The sequence below is a fragment of the Salvia hispanica genome, chromosome 2, assembly GCF_029641045.1.
Source record: "Salvia hispanica isolate PSC_SH4W2 chromosome 2, Shi_PSC_v1, whole genome shotgun sequence".
Classification (NCBI taxonomy): Eukaryota; Viridiplantae; Streptophyta; class Magnoliopsida; order Lamiales; family Lamiaceae; genus Salvia; species Salvia hispanica.
In genome coordinates this window covers 27,583,613-27,603,365 of record NC_142693.1, presented here as the reverse complement: position 1 = coordinate 27,603,365, position 19,753 = coordinate 27,583,613, and the positions used below count along the sequence as shown (strand labels likewise).

General features: G+C 35.6%; 2 protein-coding genes across 4 annotated transcripts; both read right to left on the bottom strand.

Moving 5' to 3' along the window:
• Positions 1 to 7,362: 7,362 nt before the first annotated feature.
• Positions 7,363 to 8,747, bottom strand: LOC125191024 (uncharacterized). Its single transcript, XM_089064530.1, has 2 exons — positions 8,315 to 8,747; positions 7,363 to 8,191 (listed from the first exon to the last, which is right to left on the bottom strand). The coding sequence occupies exons 1-2, from the start codon at positions 8,745 to 8,747 to the stop codon at positions 7,893 to 7,895; spliced, it is 732 nt and encodes a 243-aa protein (XP_088920656.1). The 3' UTR covers positions 7,363 to 7,892.
• Positions 8,748 to 8,761: 14 nt separating this feature from the next.
• Positions 8,762 to 15,261, bottom strand: LOC125198321 (uncharacterized). 3 transcript variants are annotated; one of them, XM_089064528.1, is made up of 7 exons: positions 14,531 to 15,261; positions 14,263 to 14,406; positions 13,156 to 13,227; positions 12,533 to 12,604; positions 12,246 to 12,317; positions 11,575 to 11,646; positions 8,762 to 9,189 (listed from the first exon to the last, which is right to left on the bottom strand). In XM_089064528.1, exons 1-7 carry the CDS (start codon positions 15,078 to 15,080, stop codon positions 8,771 to 8,773), a joined length of 1,401 nt encoding a protein of 466 aa, XP_088920654.1. In that variant the 5' UTR covers positions 15,081 to 15,261; the 3' UTR covers positions 8,762 to 8,770. The 3 variants fall into 3 exon arrangements, 2 of the variants coding, with proteins under 2 accessions (XP_088920654.1, XP_088920655.1); XR_016135418.1 differs by having other exon boundaries at positions 9,063 to 9,189; positions 9,980 to 11,646; positions 14,531 to 15,249; XM_089064529.1 differs by lacking the exon at positions 12,246 to 12,317 and having other exon boundaries at positions 14,531 to 15,259.
• Between the last annotated feature and the right edge of the window lie 4,492 nt (positions 15,262 to 19,753).

Here is a 19,753-nt window from a genome sequence, read left to right as displayed (position 1 = left end):
CTCAAGAAAGGAGTCAAGGTGAAATGGACACCGGAGTGTGAAGCGAGCTTCCAACTCTTGAAGGAGAAATTGACCACCGCACCAGTGTTGGATGTGCCAGAGCTTGGAGTGAACTACGTCGTCTACACCGACGCTTCGAAGGTTGGATTAGGGTGCGTGTTGATGCAGAACAACAAGGTGATCGCCTACGCGTCACGACAATTGAAACCACACGAGTTGAACTACCCAACCCATGATTTGGAGTTAGCAGCAGTAGTGCATGCCCTAAAGATTTGGAGGCACCATCTCTACGGAGTTAGGTGTGAAATCTTTACGAATCATAAGAGTTTGAAGTACTTCTTCGAGCAGAAGGACCTGAACATGCGACAACGAAGGTGGCTCGAGCTGGGGAAGGACTACGATTGTGGCATCAACTACCACCCTGGCAAGGAAAATGTAGTGGCAGATGCTTTGAGCCGTAGAGACCATTCGCAACTCGCTACTTTTCTGACAGGAGAGGAAAGTTTAGTACGAGAGTTGAGTAAGTTGCGAATAGAAGTGGTAAGGGCACCCGAAACCATGAAGGGCGAATCGCCGCCTTAGTAGTAAAGCCTAATCTAAGGACGAGGATCGTTGCAGCACAACGGATGGATGCAAAATTTGAGGAGATTCGAGTCGAAGTAAGAACCGGTGAATCCGGAAGTTTTAGTGAGGCTTCCGACAACGCTCTCACCTTTGAAGGAAGATTGTGCGTGCCGAACGATGAGGGACTCAAGAACGAGATCATGAGTGAAGCTCACGAAACCCCATACACTGCTCACCCGGGGAGCACAAAGATGTATCAGGATCTGAAGAAGTCCTTTTGGTGGAATGGCATGAAGAGGGATGATGTCGCAGCATTTGTGGAGCGCTGCTTAGCCTACCAACAGATGAAGGCCTTACACCAACGACCGTATGGGAAGTTACAACCGCTAGAGATACCCGAGTGGAAATGAGAGCACATCGCCATGGATTTCGTGACGGCATTGCCAAGGACCCTAAAAGGGAACACCGCGATCTAGGTGATTATAGATCGACTTACCAAGAGTGCGCACTTCATACCAATTCCTGTAACCCATGGATTGGACAGGCTAGCTCGGATCTACATACAAGAGATCGTGCGATTACATGGAGTCCCGGTGACGATTTCGTCTGATCGTGACCCGAAGTTCACCTCAACGTTTTGGATTAGTCTACAGCGCGAGCTTGGAACACGCTTAAATTTTAGCACGGCTTTTCACCCACAGTCCGATGGACAATCCAAGAGAACGATACAAACTCTCGAGGATATGCTAAGAGCCGTGGTGCTCGACCGAGGCGAAAGTTGGGAGACCGCACTCCCTCTGATCGAGTTCGCTTACAACAACAGCTTCCAAGCAACGATCGGCATGGCGCCGTATGAAGCACTATATGGAAGAAAGTGTAGATCTCCGCTTTACTGGGATGGAGTTGGCGAACGAAGGGCACTTGGACTCGATGCAGTCGAAGAGATTGTCAAAATCGTTCGACAAATCCGTGCGAGGATGAAGGAAGCCCAGGACAGACAAAAGTCGTACGCCGACGTCCGACGGACGGACTTGCAATTCCAAGCCGGCGATAAGGTTTTCCTCAAGATATCCCCTTCGAAAGGGATAACGCGTTTTGGGGTTAAAGGGAAACTGAAGCCGCGTTTTATCGGGCCGTATGAAATTCTTGAAGGAGTAGGACCCGTAGCTTATCGATTAGCACTGCCGCCCAGCCTTGGGAATGTGCACAACGTCTTTCATGTGTCGCAGTTGCGGAAATACGTGTTCGATCCGAAGCATGTGATTCGCTACGAGGAAGTTGCCGTAAACCCGAATCTGAGCTACGAGGAGCAACCCCAGATGATCTTGGATCGGAAGGTTCAGACCTCGAGAAATAATTCTACTGCCTTCGTAATACTATGGAGAAACCACGGGCCCGAAGAAGCCACGTGGGAGCTTGAGGACAAGATGATGGAACTATACCCGAAACTCTTCCCATAAAGGTACCAAATTTCGGGTCGAAATTTCTTTTAAGAGTGGTAGGATGTAACATCCCGGATTTTCGAACCCTAATTTTATAGCCCTAAAATTTTATTGATGACGTGGGAGACGTGAATTAATTGATGAATGAATTTATTACCTGAGTTCTTATGACCGAGTCGAGTCTAGGGTTGCATTGGATGTTTGAAAAGTCAAACTTGATGAGCATATGACGTGGCTTGTGAATATTTGAATTTAAAAGTGGAATTATGTGGTGATTTAATTGTTTAAGGGTGAGTGAGACTATTAGGATATTTCTATAAATACTATAAACTTTTCTCCTTGTTGAAATTTTCGAACCCCATTAAATTATTGGAGAAGAATCCTACTTTTCCGGATTTAATTTAATTCTTGGGATATTTATCCAAATTAAATCCAAAACCCAATTATTCTCTATTTCTTAATTAGAAAAATCGAACCCTATTGTTTTTAAGGTGATTTTCGAAAATCACCTATTCTTGGGAAGGAAGAATTTATTTTATTGTTTAATTGAGCCCTTATTGATTTCCTTCCATACCTAGAATTAAATATTCTAGCAAATCTTTCCATACCTCAAGAGATCTTGCCATATCTTATTTTAGTTAATATTAAACATCAATTCCTTATTAAAAGGCTATATTACACGCCTATTTCCTTTCTCCAATGGGAGGATTTTTATTTTATTTTGCACCATGATATTTTATTCTACTCCGAAAAATATACCAAACAAAATCTTGGCTAAATAAGTAGCCATGATTTTCGAAAATTTCATATCCTCCAACCCTAGTTCACGCCATTTTTGTTTCTTCTTCTCTACTTCACAATATTTATTTTATTTTGTGTAGAATCAAATCTTTCCAAATATTCTATTTTATTTACCTAGAGATTCTATTTAACTCTATAAATAAGAAGCCAAAAACCCTAAACCCTAGCTCAAATTGTCGCCCCCACCCCAAAGTACACGCCTCCCTCTCTTCTCTCACTCTCTCAATTTTTTCTTCTTCTATTCTCCAATATTTCGTCATCTTTTGGAGAAGAATTAAAGTTTAATCCAAGAATCTTGAAGAACCAAGGCTAATACTTTGATTTCTACCGTTCGTTTTCTCAAAAAGGTATTCTCATATTAATCTTCTTCTTTCTAAACGATTAATCGGTATTCTTGAACCCTCATGCAGCTGGTTTGAGTGAGAGTGGGATATGTGGGACATAGAAAACGTATGCATGTGTGTATGTGTGAAATCGTGTGTGTGTGTGTGCGGGTGTGCGTCGTGTGTGTGTGTTTGTGTGTGTGTGTTGGCAAAACACTCATGTGTGACATATGTTGATGTTAGATCTAGAGTTAAGATGCGAGTGAAATTTATATGATGAACATGATTTTGAATGGTGGTATTAAGATGAATCGATGGGAAAAGGGAAAGCGTTGAGACATGCATGAGTTAGGAGTTTGTGTAGAATCCGATTCATGATATATGCCTATGTGATTAAAAGGTGAAACCTCGGTTGCGAAGCAGGATAACAAAGGGAAATAACATACTTGAAATCTAAGTAGTCGAGGTGGGATTTATTCTTAAACTCTTTTATGTTACAAATTTATGCGGAGAGATAAGGGTGGTTTAACTGTTATGCCATGCCTATGTTTGTTTTGTTATGATATTGTGCGCCTGATGCCTAGTTTGTGAGTTCGCTCCATTGGGCTATAGGGCTATGGATATGTATAAACGAATTCGGGGTGTACACGGTGGGATCGGGAGCCATCCTTGCTAGTCGGCCGGTCTCGTGGGCGAAAAGTGTGGCCACACTTTCGTCACACCATGGAAATGTTGTGATTGTGGAAATTGATGAGAAAAGTGGGGAGTTGTTTGACTGACTAGTCTATGGAAATATTTTTGTGATACTCGATGATATTTATTTTGATAACTGTAAAAACTCGAGTTCACTATGGTAAGGGTGGCATAACTTATAAAATGTTTTGGCAACGAGTTCACTGAGTATTTCAAAATACTCAGCCCTGCATGTGTTTTCCTTATGTGCAGGTTGAACGGCGATGAGCGGTGGCGGGTGTTGAGCATATTAATCAATTAAGATGGATATTTTGAACTTCGAGTGTAGTTGTGTCTTCATACATAGCTGCATTTTCTCTTGGTCGTTTCCGCTAAATTTTTGAAACACTTTAGTATTATTTGGATATTTTGCACTTGTTCCTTTCGGTTTAGAAGCTTGAGACATCTTGTGGTTTTTGTTGGAATTATGTCGAACCCTTAAGTTTTGATCATACTTTATAGTATTTATCCTTCATTTATTTCTCTTGATTAAACCGTTGACTTGTTGCTTGAATAGTTCGTTTAATACCCTAGTCAAATCTCTTTAATTGAAACCCTAGCCTATGTTTTTATTGCTTTTAAGTCCGTTTTGGCAGCAGTCGCCGTATTTATTGTACCCTAGAAATCCGGGCTGTTACACTGGAGGTAACGGGTTAGATCCTAGATCCACCGACAGTCTTTTAAACCTTCAGATACTCGTATGAAATTTATGTTTGATTTAGTGCATGCCGATGTGTGGGGTCCGGGTAATTGTTTTCGATATTTTGTGACATTCATTGATGATTGCACTAGATTGACTTGGATCTATTTACTAAAACATAAATCAGAAGTTGTTTATAAATTTATCCTATTTTTTCAAATGATCCAAACACAATTCCACACCACCATAAAAATTCTTCGTTCAAATAATGGGAGGGAATTTATCAATAACACCATGTCTGAATTCTTTAAAAAAACTGGCCTTGTTCACTAAAGATCTTGTGCCTATAAACCCGAACAAAATGGGTGTAACATCCCAAAATAGAGCTTGATCAGATAGTAAATTCCGATATGAAGATCGATCGAAATTAGAGCAAATTTCTTAGAATTCGTGCATAGAATAGAGAAAGTTATTAAATTATATTGCTAGAAAGTTATTAAAAGTAATTGTTGGAATTATTATGAGTGTAATTTGAGTAATATTGAGTAAGACTTTTGAATTTAATCGAAATTGGTGTAAGGGTATTTTATCTTTTCACATGAATTTAAAATTTGTTTCTTTCTACCTTAAAATCATAATGCATGAAATCATGTATGTATTTGGACATGAAATGACTCCAACGTGTTATTATGGAAATTAAAGGAGAATTCTAGAAAAATGAGGAATATGTGGTTAAATAAAATGGTGACAAATGTCCTAACTAATACCACATGAAAAATAAATAAAGTTAGGGAATATATTTTATAATTCAACACTTCTTCTTTCTCCTCACTTATCCTCCTTAGAAACGTGAACTCCTTTCTCCATCTTTCTCTATCATATTTCTTCTTCTAGTTTTGTTGAGTTCGTCGGCAATCGGGCATGTAATCGGTGAAATATTACTAAATCAAGGCAAAAGAGCCAATCTTACGAAGTAGACACAAAATGGACTTGGAAGATAGCGAAATATCAAGGTGAATTAGGCGAATGTTCTTAAGCTTGCGAGGTAGCGTATCCTTACCATGAACTTTAATTCCTTAATGTGAACGACTTGAACTAAATGTGTAATGATGTATGTTATTGTGTGAAAATAATTGAATCTATGAGGATTTATACATGTTATTGAACGAGTTCAATGTTATAATGTGGTTAAACACATGATTAGAGCATGTTGTTGTTGTTGTTATTCTATATAATACCTACATATATGTTATAACAAGACACAAATGAAATTACTATAAAATTTACTAATCCAATGTGAAAGTCTGGTGAATAAATGGTAAATATGTGATTCTATGATGAGATTAGAAATAATATGTTGTGAGAGGTAATAACATGTGTTGGTGTGATAAGTGATTACATGAATTTGATAAGAAGATGAATATTATTGTGGCTGGAAAGTTGATTAGATAAATGTGGAAATGGGTGTCCCTGAGGCTATTCATGTAATAGGATCGCCTTTAGTAGAATTATTGCACGGAAGTGCTAGTGTGGGATAATCCACCTTAACTCGCTTTTATAGTTTACACACTTTTGTATTGCCACTTCTTACTGCTATATTTATGTTACTGCACTTTCCAATGATACGCAAACAAGGTATTCTGGTCCTTTATAAAGAAGATATAGAATAGATATTTGCAACCAATCATTTCTCACTTAGAGGACTGATAGGATTTTATATATAAATATAAATATGATCTATATGTGATGATGTCTGATCTGTGTGAACTGTTAAACATGATTATATGTTTGAGCTATCTAGCTGTATTGATGTGTTATGTCGGAAATTGTCAGAAATAAAGTAAGTATACTTGGCTGTGTTTACGCCCCCGTGCTTGAGTGTGTTCTATGGGTACAATTGGCATGCCACAAGACAGCAGCGCTGTATTATTTGAATCACTCGTCTTCTGGGTAACCGAAGCGAGGATCGTCTTATCCGATCTGTCTGATATGCACCCTCATGGGGCTATGTTTGTTTTGATATGTTCCTGATCTGCTCCGTGTACCCTATTTTTTTTCCACTAAGCACCAAATGGGGCTATGTTTGTTTTGATATGTGAGAATGTTAATGATCGCTATATGTGCCTTGAAATGTGATGATTTTTGTGATTTGTCCGTGTTGATGTCTATGACTAGTTTGTGTGTTGATGTGTGGATAAGAATGCTACATGAAGCTATAAATAATTGAATGTATGACTTTTGCATATGGAAATAGGACGTACGACCTATCATGTGAAGTTGTATGCTTATAAAATTAGAATAAGTGGGAATAAATAATAATTAGTTAATGAATACATAAATCCAAGAATGATATGGAATGCTAGAAGAAAAACATGTTGCGAGAATGGATGACGAGAAATGAAACAGAAATAATATATTGGGAAATGTATGTTGGAATGGGCAAATAAAGAGAAAAGGATTATGACATATAATGAAATGAAGAAAAGTAACAAAATGAAGCATATGATCAGATAAAAGTGTTGGAAGCGTAGTGTACAGATGTTGTGAAAAGCAATAAAAGATTAATATAATATATTATGATAGTGGGAAGTATTAAGAATTAATGATCAAGTAAAAGATAAATAATGTAAAAGTCTTTATATAGTTTAGACTAGAGAATTGATTTTTCATAGTTGTGATATAGCTATTGAGTTTTTGTAAGCTCACCCCCTCTCCTTCCCCTACTGCAGGTCAAAGTTAGTATTAAGTCATTGGTGTTGCACAGCTTTGCATCTGTGGCAAGTTATTGGTGGTCGTCATGGTCAAAAGTCATGGCATGTTGTGTAATAGTTTAGTTTTAATTTGCCGCTGTGTAAATGCCTTTTAATAGAATAGTTTGCAATTGTAATGGTTATAGTCTTATCTATATTATTGTCTCTCTTAATTTACCATTTCTCCTCTTTAACTATTTTTTTATCATTCTTACAAAAAGAGGGCAGAAAAGTCAATGGGACTGCTAAAGCGGGACGGAGGGAGTAATAATAATGACAAAAAAAAAAAAGAAATCCACGTGTTGTCGATACTGAAACGTGACATCACTTATTCGGTGCGTTCACTTACCGGGTAAGGGGTGTTACAATGGGGTTGCTGAGAGGAAAAACCGAACCATTCTAGAAATCACCCGTGCCCTTATGATTGAATCCAAAGTCCCAGACTCCCTTTGGCCTGAAGCTGTTGCAACCTTGGTATATTAGGTGAGATTTTATAGGCCGTATCACGGTGAATTTAAACTCGAGACCTTTGGATTCTGAAAATATTAGTTGAGGTTTACTTACACGTTAAATATGAAATGACATATCACTGATACACGAAACATTAATATATTGGATAACTAAAACAATAGCCTGGTCCTCACTCTTGTCTTCTAGCCTGATTCCTCACAACTCTTCTTCCTCTATCTCTTTTTTTACAGCGCTGGCAACACTCAAATATCTTCTCAAAAACATCATCAACTTTCTCGAAGTATTTATGTCTGAAACTTGGGCATAATAAAAGCAACCACGAAAAGATTCCTATGCCAACAACATATCCAGCAGCAGCAAACACATAACCCCACTCGATCTCCCTATCCGATTCCACTTCCACGTGAGGTGGTGATGGTTTTCCGTCACTCCCCTCACATTTTCTCGTCAATGGTAATCCACACAAGCCTGCATTTCCCACATATGACTCATTATCAAATGTGGAAAGTTGGCCAACTTGTGGTATTTGGCCCTCAAGACTATTTATTGAAAGGTTTAACTTTGCAAGAAATGTCAACTTTGCCAATTCACCTGGAATTTTTCCATCCATTTTGTTTGAAGACAAGTCCAAAGACTCGAGCAAACTCATACTTCCTAGAGATGGCGGTATATGTCCACTGAGGGTATTGTGAGACAAATTCAAGTATCTAAGAGAGTTAAGATTCCCTAGAGAAGGTAGAATGCCCCCTGAGAATCTGTTGGAGGATACGTCGAGGGTTGTAAAGGTATCTAGCAGACGCTTCATTAACTGATCCAATCCCTTCAATGTGAGTTTCAACTCTAAATAAGATAGATATCTTTTTCTTTCATCATCACTCTGGTTTTCTTTTGCATCTATCATGCCTTGAAAGTTGTTGATATATCTTTCAGGTAAAATGCCAACAAATGCATTATGTGATATATCCAATACTTGCAACTTTGGAAATGGCCGCTCTGTGTTTGAGTTTGAAGCCACCAACGACATTGCACCATGGAACTTATTTGACCTCAGGACGAGGACGCGAAGTTGAGGGAGTGTGTTTCCATCCAAAAGGGAAACACATCTTGTATTTTATTATCACCAATGTCAATCCCCAGAACGTCTTTGCAGTTGACTAGGGTGTGGGGTAGTATTCCTTCCAATTTGTTTCCATTTAGATTGATTGACTGAAGACTGCAACCTTTTGTGAATGTAGATGGAATGGGGCCACTAAGTTTATTTGCATTCAAATGGAGAATTACTAGTGAAGCGCTTAAGTTTCCAAGACAATATGGAAATGATCCTTCCAAATTATTGTATGATAAAAAGAGGACCATTAGGAATCTCAAGTTGCAAATGGATGGTGGAATCTCTCCACTTAAGTTGTTGGAGTTGAGTTCTAACTGCAACAGCTTTAATTGATTCACAAAGGTGGATGGTACCGAACCTTCAAGATTATTTTGTCCACGTTAAGTTTCAACATTGATATATATAGAATTAAATTAAAACAACATATCATCTATCGTTGTCATAAAATAATGCATTGCAGTAACATATAAATAGTGAAAATTGATAATTTCCTATTTTACTTTTACTATATTAGGCTAGTAAACCACATATTCAATTAACTCACTCCACTCACATTTTATTATAAAACCTATATAGTACTTCATCCGTCCTGCAATAGGAGTCACATTTGGTGTAGACACGAGTTTTAAGAAATGTAAAGAATAGTAGGTTAGAAAAGTTAGTGGAATATGAGGTCCACTTTTTTTATATTAATTTTATAATAGAATGTGAGTGAAATGAGTTAGTGAAATGTGGGTCCTACTTACCATTTATTGTAAATATGAAATACGACTCTTATTGTGGGACAGAAATGACAAAATGTAACACTTATTGTGGGAGGGAGGGTGTATAAAAGTACGACCCATATTCCACTAACTTTTTCTACCAATTTTATTTACAAAGTCAAACAATTTCTTAAAACTCCTAAATAAATAGTCTCCTTTTTGTCATTTGGTTCGTTTTCACAAAATCAATTCACTTTCTATTTGTTGAAATATTTTTACCACACATGATGTTATTAATGATGTGTTTCAACTATCCACTAACATGACTTTTGAAAGATTTTCTCTTAATAGCTTATGCTAATTTTGCATTAATACTCGTTTCGCTCCAAAAAACCTATTTTTGGGATACGGGGGAGTAATATTTTGGATATTGTGAAAGCTCACCATTTAACTTGTTGGAGCCGAGCCATATGTAACAGAGATTTGATAGATTTCCGATGGTAGATGGTATGGGACGTTCAAATATTTTATTTGGAAGATAAGAAGGATATAAATCAAATTTGTTAGCATCTAAAATTGCAAATGCATATAATCTTGTCAACTAATTTATTGTAGATAAAAGCTCACCATTTCATTTGATGGGACAAAGACCTAACTCATAAGTATAGACTCTCAATTGTGGATGGTATAAGTCGGTACAAGATGTTGGGAAAATTTTTTCTAAAGACAATTTAAGATAGAGAATGATATAAATCTGTTATACTTATTAATTATTTTCATTATACTTGAAGGGGAGTGTTGAAAGATCCCAATCCCAAAGCTACACAAATGTCAAGTTAGCAGAAGATTTCAGATGTAGTAAACTTTTACCAAATCATGAGGGAATATTTTTCCATAACAAAAAAAGATAGGGGATTTATTCTATACCTAAGATGCTTGAAACTAAGAAACCAAATAAATGAAAACATCTGTTGTGCTCATTCAATATCTTGAAACTTATGCTAAAAAAATGTATGTTATTGGAATTAGATGTTAATAGCCCAATTATAAAGATCTCATGTTGCATATTTATGGAGGATGAGATCTTACCATTTAATACGTTGAAAGAGAGATCTAGGGACTCCATATTTCAAACTGTGGTTACGATCATTGCTAACATCCATTAGATCGAATAAGAAAATTATTAAAGGATATTTGATGATGCTAATTAATACGCTCTCCGTTCTAATAAATACATGCATTTTAAATGACATGAAATTAATGCACAATTAGGAAAATAAGAGAAAGAATGAGAAGGGTACTTAAAGTAGTGGATAGTGGAACTCATATTATTATTAGTGTTTAATGATGGGCATAGTGGTATAAATTGTAAATAAACTGATGTATATGAGTAATGAGTTAGGGACAACATTCTATAAATAGAAATGCCATATTTTTATGGGACGACGTAAATTAGAAATTACACATATTTTTATGGGACGGATGGAGTACACCCTTCATCCTAGTCTAAATGATACTCCATATGTTCCACGTTACTTGAGTCACTTCTTTTTCATACTAGTTTTGGAAAAATTATAATAAATAGTTAAAGTGGTAAGAGTGTAAAGTAAGAGAGAGAAAACGATCGAGAAGATTCTCTTCTACATTATTCTCTCTCTTATTTTACTCTCTTCCCACTTTAACTATTCTTTTTATCATTGTTCTAAAATAAAAGGAAAAAAGAAATGACTCAAGTACATGGGATGGAGGGGGTATATTTATATTTTGGCACAGTAGTGTTTAGTGAATCAAATTGTAATGGTGAAATAAGAAAGCGAATAAAGTAAAAAATAGCAAGAGAGAATAAAGTAAACAAATAGAAAGAGAGAAAAAAGGTAAAAGAATAAATAAAGTAGGAGAGGTAAGAGCATAAAGTAAGAGAGAGAGAGAGGAGTTAACTAATGCCCAGAAGAAACGTCTCACTTAAGTTGCAATATCCCAAAAAGGAATACTTGTCACTTAGGCTAGGCGGAGGTAGTATATTGCATGAGAATGCTTACCATTTAATTTGTTGGAATTAAGCCATAAGTAACACAGATTTGATAGATTTCCAACGGTAAATGGTATGAAACCTTCAAAAAATTTATTTGAAAGATAAGAAGGATATATAACAAATTACTTTATATCTAAAATTGCGCATGCATATCATCTTGTAATCTAATACTCCCTCCGAGTGGAGTCATTTTACTATTTCGGTACATTCCATAGTAGTGGAGTCGTTTCCCTTTTTAATAAAATATCAACACATTTCTTCTCATTTACTTTATTCTATCTTACTTTATCCTTTCTTCATCTTTCTACCTTTTTCATTTTCTATTTTATTCTTCTTTTACTTACCCCACTTAACACGATTTTTCTTAAATTCCATACCGAAAATAAATGCCTCCACTACTATGGGTAGTATCTTTTATGCTCATTCAATAACTTGAAACTTAAAATAATGAACATGCAAGTAATTTTACTTATGGTAAGAAAATGTTTGTTATCGGAATTAGATGTAATGCAGTTCTAGCAGTAAACGTCGGCGACGCCAAAAACAGGTCGAAAACTTCGTGTGTAAGAATAACATGAAATTCGCACAGTGTTTGCGAATCGAGCTAAGAAATCAAAGTCATCGCGACAACGTTAAGGGGGTGAAAAAGACCATTTAATTTGGAGGATGGGATCTTACCATTTAATTTATTGAAAGAGAGATCTAAGTTCTGCATATTTGATAGATATCCAATGGTGGATCGTATTAGACCTTCAAACAATTCATTAAAAGATAAATACGGATATAGACAAAATTTCTTTACTTCTAAAAATGAACCAGCATACATGTACGAGGAATTCATTGCATATTCTCCAAAAGTATTATTTAATTTTAACTTTGGTTATGAACATTGCTAATTGCCATTAGAAAGAATAAGAAATTTAAAAAGGGATATGTCAAGTTGCAAATTACTAGCGAAAGCTCACCATTTAACTTGTTGGACTTGAGCCATATGTAACGCAGTTTTGATAGATTTCCAATGGTGGATGGTATGCGACCTTAAAACAATTTATTTGAAAGATAAGAAGAATATAAATCACATTTATTTACATCTGAAATTGCACATGCATATCATGTTGTGAACTAGAATATTGTAGATATAAGCTCACTGTTTAATTTGATGGGACAAAGCCATAACTCATAAGTATAGATTCTCAATTGTGGATTGTATAAGTTGGTACAAGATGTTCGTAAAAAGTTATTCTAAATATAATTTTAGATAGAGAATGATATAAGTCAATTATAATTTGCATTATACTAGAAGTTTCGTAGCAAACAAAGAAGCATTTGTTATATAACCAAGAAGCTTGAAATTAAGAGACCAGATAAATAAAAACTATATTTTGTGCTCATTCAATATATTGAAACTTAACAAACATGCATGCAATTTTACTTATTGCAAGAAATGTTTGTTACTAGCATTAGATGTTTATATCCCGAGTAGCTAAATATGGGTCCAGCTTGTGATTTCTATATTTCTAAATGAATAAATAAATCAAGTGCAGACACATAGAGATCTCATGTTGCATATATATGGATGAGATCTTACCATTTAATGTGTTGAAAGAGAGATCTAGGGACTCCATATTTGATAGATCTCCAATGGTCAATGGTATTGCACCTTCAAACAATTTATTGAAAAGATTAAATAAAAATATAAATCATATTTCTTTTTTTCTAAAAAATGCACATTGCATAGCATATGACCATCACATATCATCTTCAAACTATTTCTTGTGAAATAGCTCCTATAAATCAAAATGTTTAAAAAAGGTGTTGGCAATTGAAACTAAAAAAAATATATTACAATTAACTATCCCACATCGGTGTACAAGTGAACTGAATTCACTATATAAGTTTCATGCGTCCCTCCTCCTATCACCAATTGGTTTTAGGATAGAACCCGTGGATTTCTATCATGGTATAGGTCGCCGACTGTGGGTCAAATTTAACTGATCCAGCAGTATATCTATATACTGAGCCGAAACACCTTGAAAGGTTTGAGGGAGGGTGTTGACAATTAAAACTAAAAAAATATATATTACAACTATCCCAAATCGATGTACAAAGAGAACTAAAATCACTATATAAGTCTCATGAGCCCCTCCTCCAATCACCAATTGGTTTTAGGATGGAACACGTGGATTTCTATCAAAAGGATTGTACAATTTTTACGTTGGAAAAATATTGGGGAAATATAATTTATCACCCGTTTAAACATATGAGCCTTTTTATAATTGTGTTATAACATAATCTTTAATGCAAGTTAATTTTCCATATATCCAGAATTTACACGTTTATATACAGCTATTATGTCATAAATATAAAATCATGTCAAATAATTTAGCCTCACTTAACAATGTACCAAGTATTGGGACATGTGAAAATGTAAGTAATTTATCTGGAAAACATATACTCCTAGTTAGTTATTAAATGCAAACAACCATAATGAATTATTGGATCATTTTGCTAACATTTGTTGATTTTACTCCCTATATAATTTTAGGAAATAACATACATTCAGGCTTTTCAATATTTATGTTTGGTAGTTGTGTCTTTCAACAACATTTTTTAACATGTGATTTTCGTTAGGGTATGAGCTTGAGTACAACATGGTGTTACTAAAGTTGTGGCTATAGAAAATAATAAATCATACCACTTAAAGAATTATTCTTGATTCGTAACTGGAGCAGAGCGGTCAAGTTCCACACTTCTCTTGGAATTGATCCACTAAGTTTGTTATCATTCAACCACATCATCTCTAATTTATTAAGAGCACCAATCTCTTCAGGAATAGTACCTGAAGAATTATAAAGTCACCATAGTCATGTTCCCTCTAACCAATAGGTGAATAAGAAAAATTAGTTGATAATCAAGAATATGCTGAAAATTTGTTAAATTCCAGCGTACATATAGGATCATACCACTTAGATTGTTGTCAGTAAGGTGTAATTCCATAAGGCGTGTGATGTTCCCAATTTGTGAAGGCACATATCCACCAAAGTTGTTGTGTGACAAGTCAAGAATCTCAAGTTGTGAACATTCACCCAAACTCATTGGTATCTCTCCCTCCAATTTGTTGATGGATAGAAGTTCTTTAAGTCTTGGAAGTTTGTTGTGGCTGCAAATGTCCTTTGGTAGGCCACCATGAAGACGGTTCCAACTCAAATCCAGAGAAACAAGAAAAGAAAGATTTCCGATTTCTGATGGAATGCTCCCATTGAGTCCCATACTCGAGAGATCTAAATGAGTAACCCTATTATAACGCGAATCACAAGTAACTCCTAACCATGTACAAACAGAGGTCCCCGAGGTCCAATTTCTTTTAAAAATATTGTTAGGATCCGAAGAGACGAGGGGTTTGAAAGCAAGAAGTGCAGACTCATCAGTATTGATTTGATGAGTAGTAGCATGGCTAAGACAAGGAAACAATATGAGTATGGAAAGAAGGAAAAATGGGGAAACTCTCTCCATGTTGTCAATGCAGTGTGCTAATTGCAATTATGTGCTAAGAAGAAAACTCTTTATATTCAAATGCAGTGTGCTAATTGCAATTATATGCTAAGAAGAAAACTCTTTATATTCAAAGCTAAAAAAATATTTTTCAAGTCAAGTTAACTACATAGTGTGAAATAAGATAATTATCCAGCAAATCAAGTTGTTAAAGAAGCTAAAGGTGAAAAAGTTGTGGAAAATGTGTCTACACCATTATCTAGTCATATCAAAGTGGAAAAAAAAAAGAGAAAAAGCTAAAGGTGGAAAATAAAGGAAAATGAGTAAAGGGAAAATGTGTGTACACCATTAAGACAGCCAAATCAAAATGGATAGAAAGGAGAAAGGTGGTAAAGAAAAGTGATAAGATGCAGCAAAAGGAAGAAGATAATGTGTGTAATTTTTCTTTATCAAAAATCAATTATTTTGAAGAAAAGAGAAAGACAAAATAATCATACTACTGGGCTGAGAATTATGCTGGTGTAGTCCATGTGGAGGTTTTAATATTGGGCCTTGGAACATTATTGAATTGTCACCTTATTTATCTTTTATATTCCTATATACTATTACTTCCCCCCTCTGTCATTTGGAGTCTCATTTCTTGGCTGCACGAATTTTAAAAAATATTAAGAAAAGTGAGTGAAAAAAGTTAGTGCAATATGGATAATGTGGGACCCTATTACCATTAATGATCATGTGTGGGATTTCCCACAATAGATGTATCCGGCAAAATCAAATCTTGTGTGGACTTTGTTGATTCAGTGGCCATTACCGAATAAAATCTAATCAAAGTAAAAGAATAAATTCTATGAAGATGACTAACAAAATATGGGCACTGAACACTCAATAATATGGGCACTGGACACTCAATAATATGGGCACTGAACACTCAATCCCGAATTTCGTCTATGAACAACATAAAATTTCATATATATAAGAACATGAAAAAAAAATATTTGGGAAATACGAGATGTGTTTCCCTTTTAAATGGAAACACTCCCTCAACTTCGCTTGCTTGTCTTGAGGTCAAATAAGTTTAATGGTACGATGTTGGTGGATTCAAACTCAAACACGGAGCGACCATTTCCAAAGTTGCAAGTCTTGGATTTATCCCAAAATGCATTTGTTGGCCCTCTACCTGATAGATATATTAAGAACTTTCGAGGTATGATAGATGCAAAGAAAACCAGACTGAAGATGGAGCAAATTTGTTTCTAAGTTTTATAGACTTGAAACTCACATTGAAAGGATTGGATCAGTTATTGCTGCAATTGTTGGATACCTTTACATCTATTGACTTATCCTCTAACAGATTCTCTGGGAGCATTCCAACATCGTTAGGGAATCTTATCTCTCTTAGATACTTGAATTTGTCTCACAATACCATTGTAGGACATATGCCTCATCGGCTTCAGGTATGAGTTTACTCGAGTCGTTGGACTTGTCATCAAACAAAGTAGATGGAGAAATTCCAAGTGGATTGGCGAGGTTAAAATTTCTTGCAAAGTTAAATCTTTCGATGAATAATCTCAGAGGGACAAATACCACAGTCTACTCAACTTTCACATTTGGTAATGAATCATATGTGGGAAATGTAGGATTGTGCGGATTTCCATTAACGAAGCAGTGTGAAAGAATTGATGGAAAACCTATACTTCCTCAAGAAGACGGTGATGATGAGTCTGGATTTGTAGATAGATTTGGTTGGCAAAGTGTGGTGATGGGGTATGGATGTGGATTTGTAGTTGGAATTGGAATCGGTTACATGATTATAAGAAGTGGAAGGCCGAAATGGTTAGTGAAATTCTTTTTTTGGGGTTGAATATAATAATAGTAAGACGAAGAGAAGAAATAGAGCAAAAGCAACACCAAGGAGAAGGTGATTCAAGATAAAATCGTGATTTCCTTGTGTTTCATTTATAAATCTAACATGGTGTGTTTATATACGATGTTTTGTAAAATATGCAATTAATGTTGCGTAACCAAGGTTGGCTACTTTTTGTTCAAAACCTTATTACTTATTGGTACGTATTCATATTGTTTATTCGTGTAATTAAGCCCTTGTATGCAATCCCGGACCAACAATTATAATTGGATCGAGCAAAAGCAAAATATTTCAATGTTCAAAATCAAATATTTCAATATTCAATATCAAATATTTCAATGTTCAAAATCAAATATTTCAATATTCAATATCAAATATTTCAATGTTCAAAATTGTTAAATTTCCAAACTTATGTTAGACTTTGGACCAAGATATATCTCTCTCTTAAACAAAAGAATTTGTTCAGCGCTTGATGATGATTTAAATGAGTTGTGTATCTAAAAATACTCGCAACTTCTATTGAACTTTAATGTGGACTATAATATGATTGATGGTACCATATAAGTGGGAAGACTTTACCGGCTCCTCCATAATGTCATGGCAATGATTGTGGCACTCCAATTTTGAATAATATTTCTACTTTCACATTGTTGGCTTGATTTAATTTTAATATTTTCTCACATAATTAGATTTTGTCCCCATGACTACGATTGGGTAACCGTTGAATATTATTTCTACTTTTCACTATCATGTTCAAACCTAAACCACATATATATCTGTGGTTGCAATATGGCCAACAACATCCCCATATCTGAATTAAGACTAAATCTCACATCTTTGATGAAAACATGAAGGGTTAGATTTGAAGGAGACAGGTTAAGCATATAGATGTTGCGAAATGGTTATTTTATATATTTTAAATAGGCTTCCTCCATAGAGTTCTTGTTGTAATTACATGTGATTTCCTAACGTAAAGTTAATACGCAAAACAAAAATTTGACAAAAGTTTATGAATTTAAGTTAGTATCCCAAACATAAATAACTATAAACCAAGACTTTGCGCCCACTTAAAACCTCAAAACATTTTATCTTCAATTTTTCTTAACTATTTTCCGCAACTAATATTTCCACCACTACATTGCATAAAAGAAATTGGCCTTCTTTTAAATGTGTTTATTTGACTCCAATAATGCTCAAACTGACTCCAATAATGCTAAAACTTTATAAAACTGCTAATTTTAGAACTTCAGAATAAGCATTATAGAAATGGAGCCTAATGGAGAGATCTTCCAAATATATCCTCCTACTTACAAAACTCTTTGTTTTTCAGCTCAGCAAATACCAATATCAACACAGATCTTTCTTCTCTTCTTACCTTGAAATCCCAAACAACCTGATGCAGTTCTAGAAGACAAGACTAGGAGGCTAAGAAAGTTATTATTTTGGTTTTATTTAATTCCTAGTTAGTAGAATTAGTAGATGGATAAATATTAATTATTATTCCTTCTGCAAAATAGGTTTTATTTTCCTTATAGTTATTTTTGCTTATTATCTTTTTAGTTATTTCTTTCCATAAGTTTAGGATTTCTTAGTTATTTTCTTTCTATAAGTTTAGGATTTCCTTGCCTATATAAAGGCATCATTGTTGATCTTAAAAGACTGACTTTTGATTATTAATTTTACTTTGAGTTTTATACTCCGAAGTTCTCAATAGATTTGAGTTCTTTATTATCATTTCATTCATTCTCATAGTTTCTACCGTTTTTGCATCATTTGGTATCACGATCCAGGTTGATTATCAATGGCTAAATGTAGATATGGCGGCAGACGTGGCGATGTTCGTAGAGCAGTCGTGGTGGGACGTGGAGATCTCTCAAACGAAGAGGCTGCACGACAGCGTGATCTGCGCGACATGGAGAACGATGATAAGACAACAGGTTCGAGAGCTCTAGCGCGACATCGAGAATGGTGATCTGCGACAACAGGTTCGAGACCTACAACGACGAAGAGATCTAATGCGTTTGAGTGTCTTTCAGTGGATGATTCGCTATTCAACGACGTCTACGGTGGCCAGTCTAAGCCCGTATACGACAAGGATATATTGTCGATGACGGTGTATAATGAGCTCTTATACGGAGATGATAAATTTTCGATACCGGTGTATGATAAGCCTGTCTACGACGAGGATATATTGTCGATGCCGGTGTATGATAAGCTCATATACGACGAGGATATATTCTATGAGCTCCCTGGATTGGTGAGCAAATCTCTTCCTCGTTCCGTGAAATTAGGCGATGCTGTCGAAGACGAGGGCGTTGTCATCTATGAGGATGAGGAGAAACGTCTCCTAGGGTTCATGTTTGGGGATGCAGAGGAGGAAGCGATCGCATGTGATTTGGTTGTTCCGGTGGATTTGAATCGGCCGAAGAGCAATGGAATTTCTGCAGAAGGTGTGGCGGGTAATGGTGTGTTGAATGCGAAAAGTTTTAGAATTGCAGATTCTGGGTGTATACATGAAAAAGAGAGTGACTGTCATTGATCATGCTTTGAAGATAGAGAGAATTATCCATTTGCATGGATTCTCATTCCAAATCCACTATGTCGTGGAGTGCTACTACAACCGTTTATGTTGGGACTAGGGCCTGGACATACAATGGTGGCGCGTGGGGGAAGCAAAAACTGGGTAGTAGTGGTAAAGTACCTCATTTTTGGCGTATGTGGAAGCTTGATAGTGTTCATGAGCTTCTAAATCTTGATTATGAGTTTCGGCTAATTACTATTCAGATTTTTAGCATGGAAAAAGATCCATCAATTATATGTGGAGTTGAAT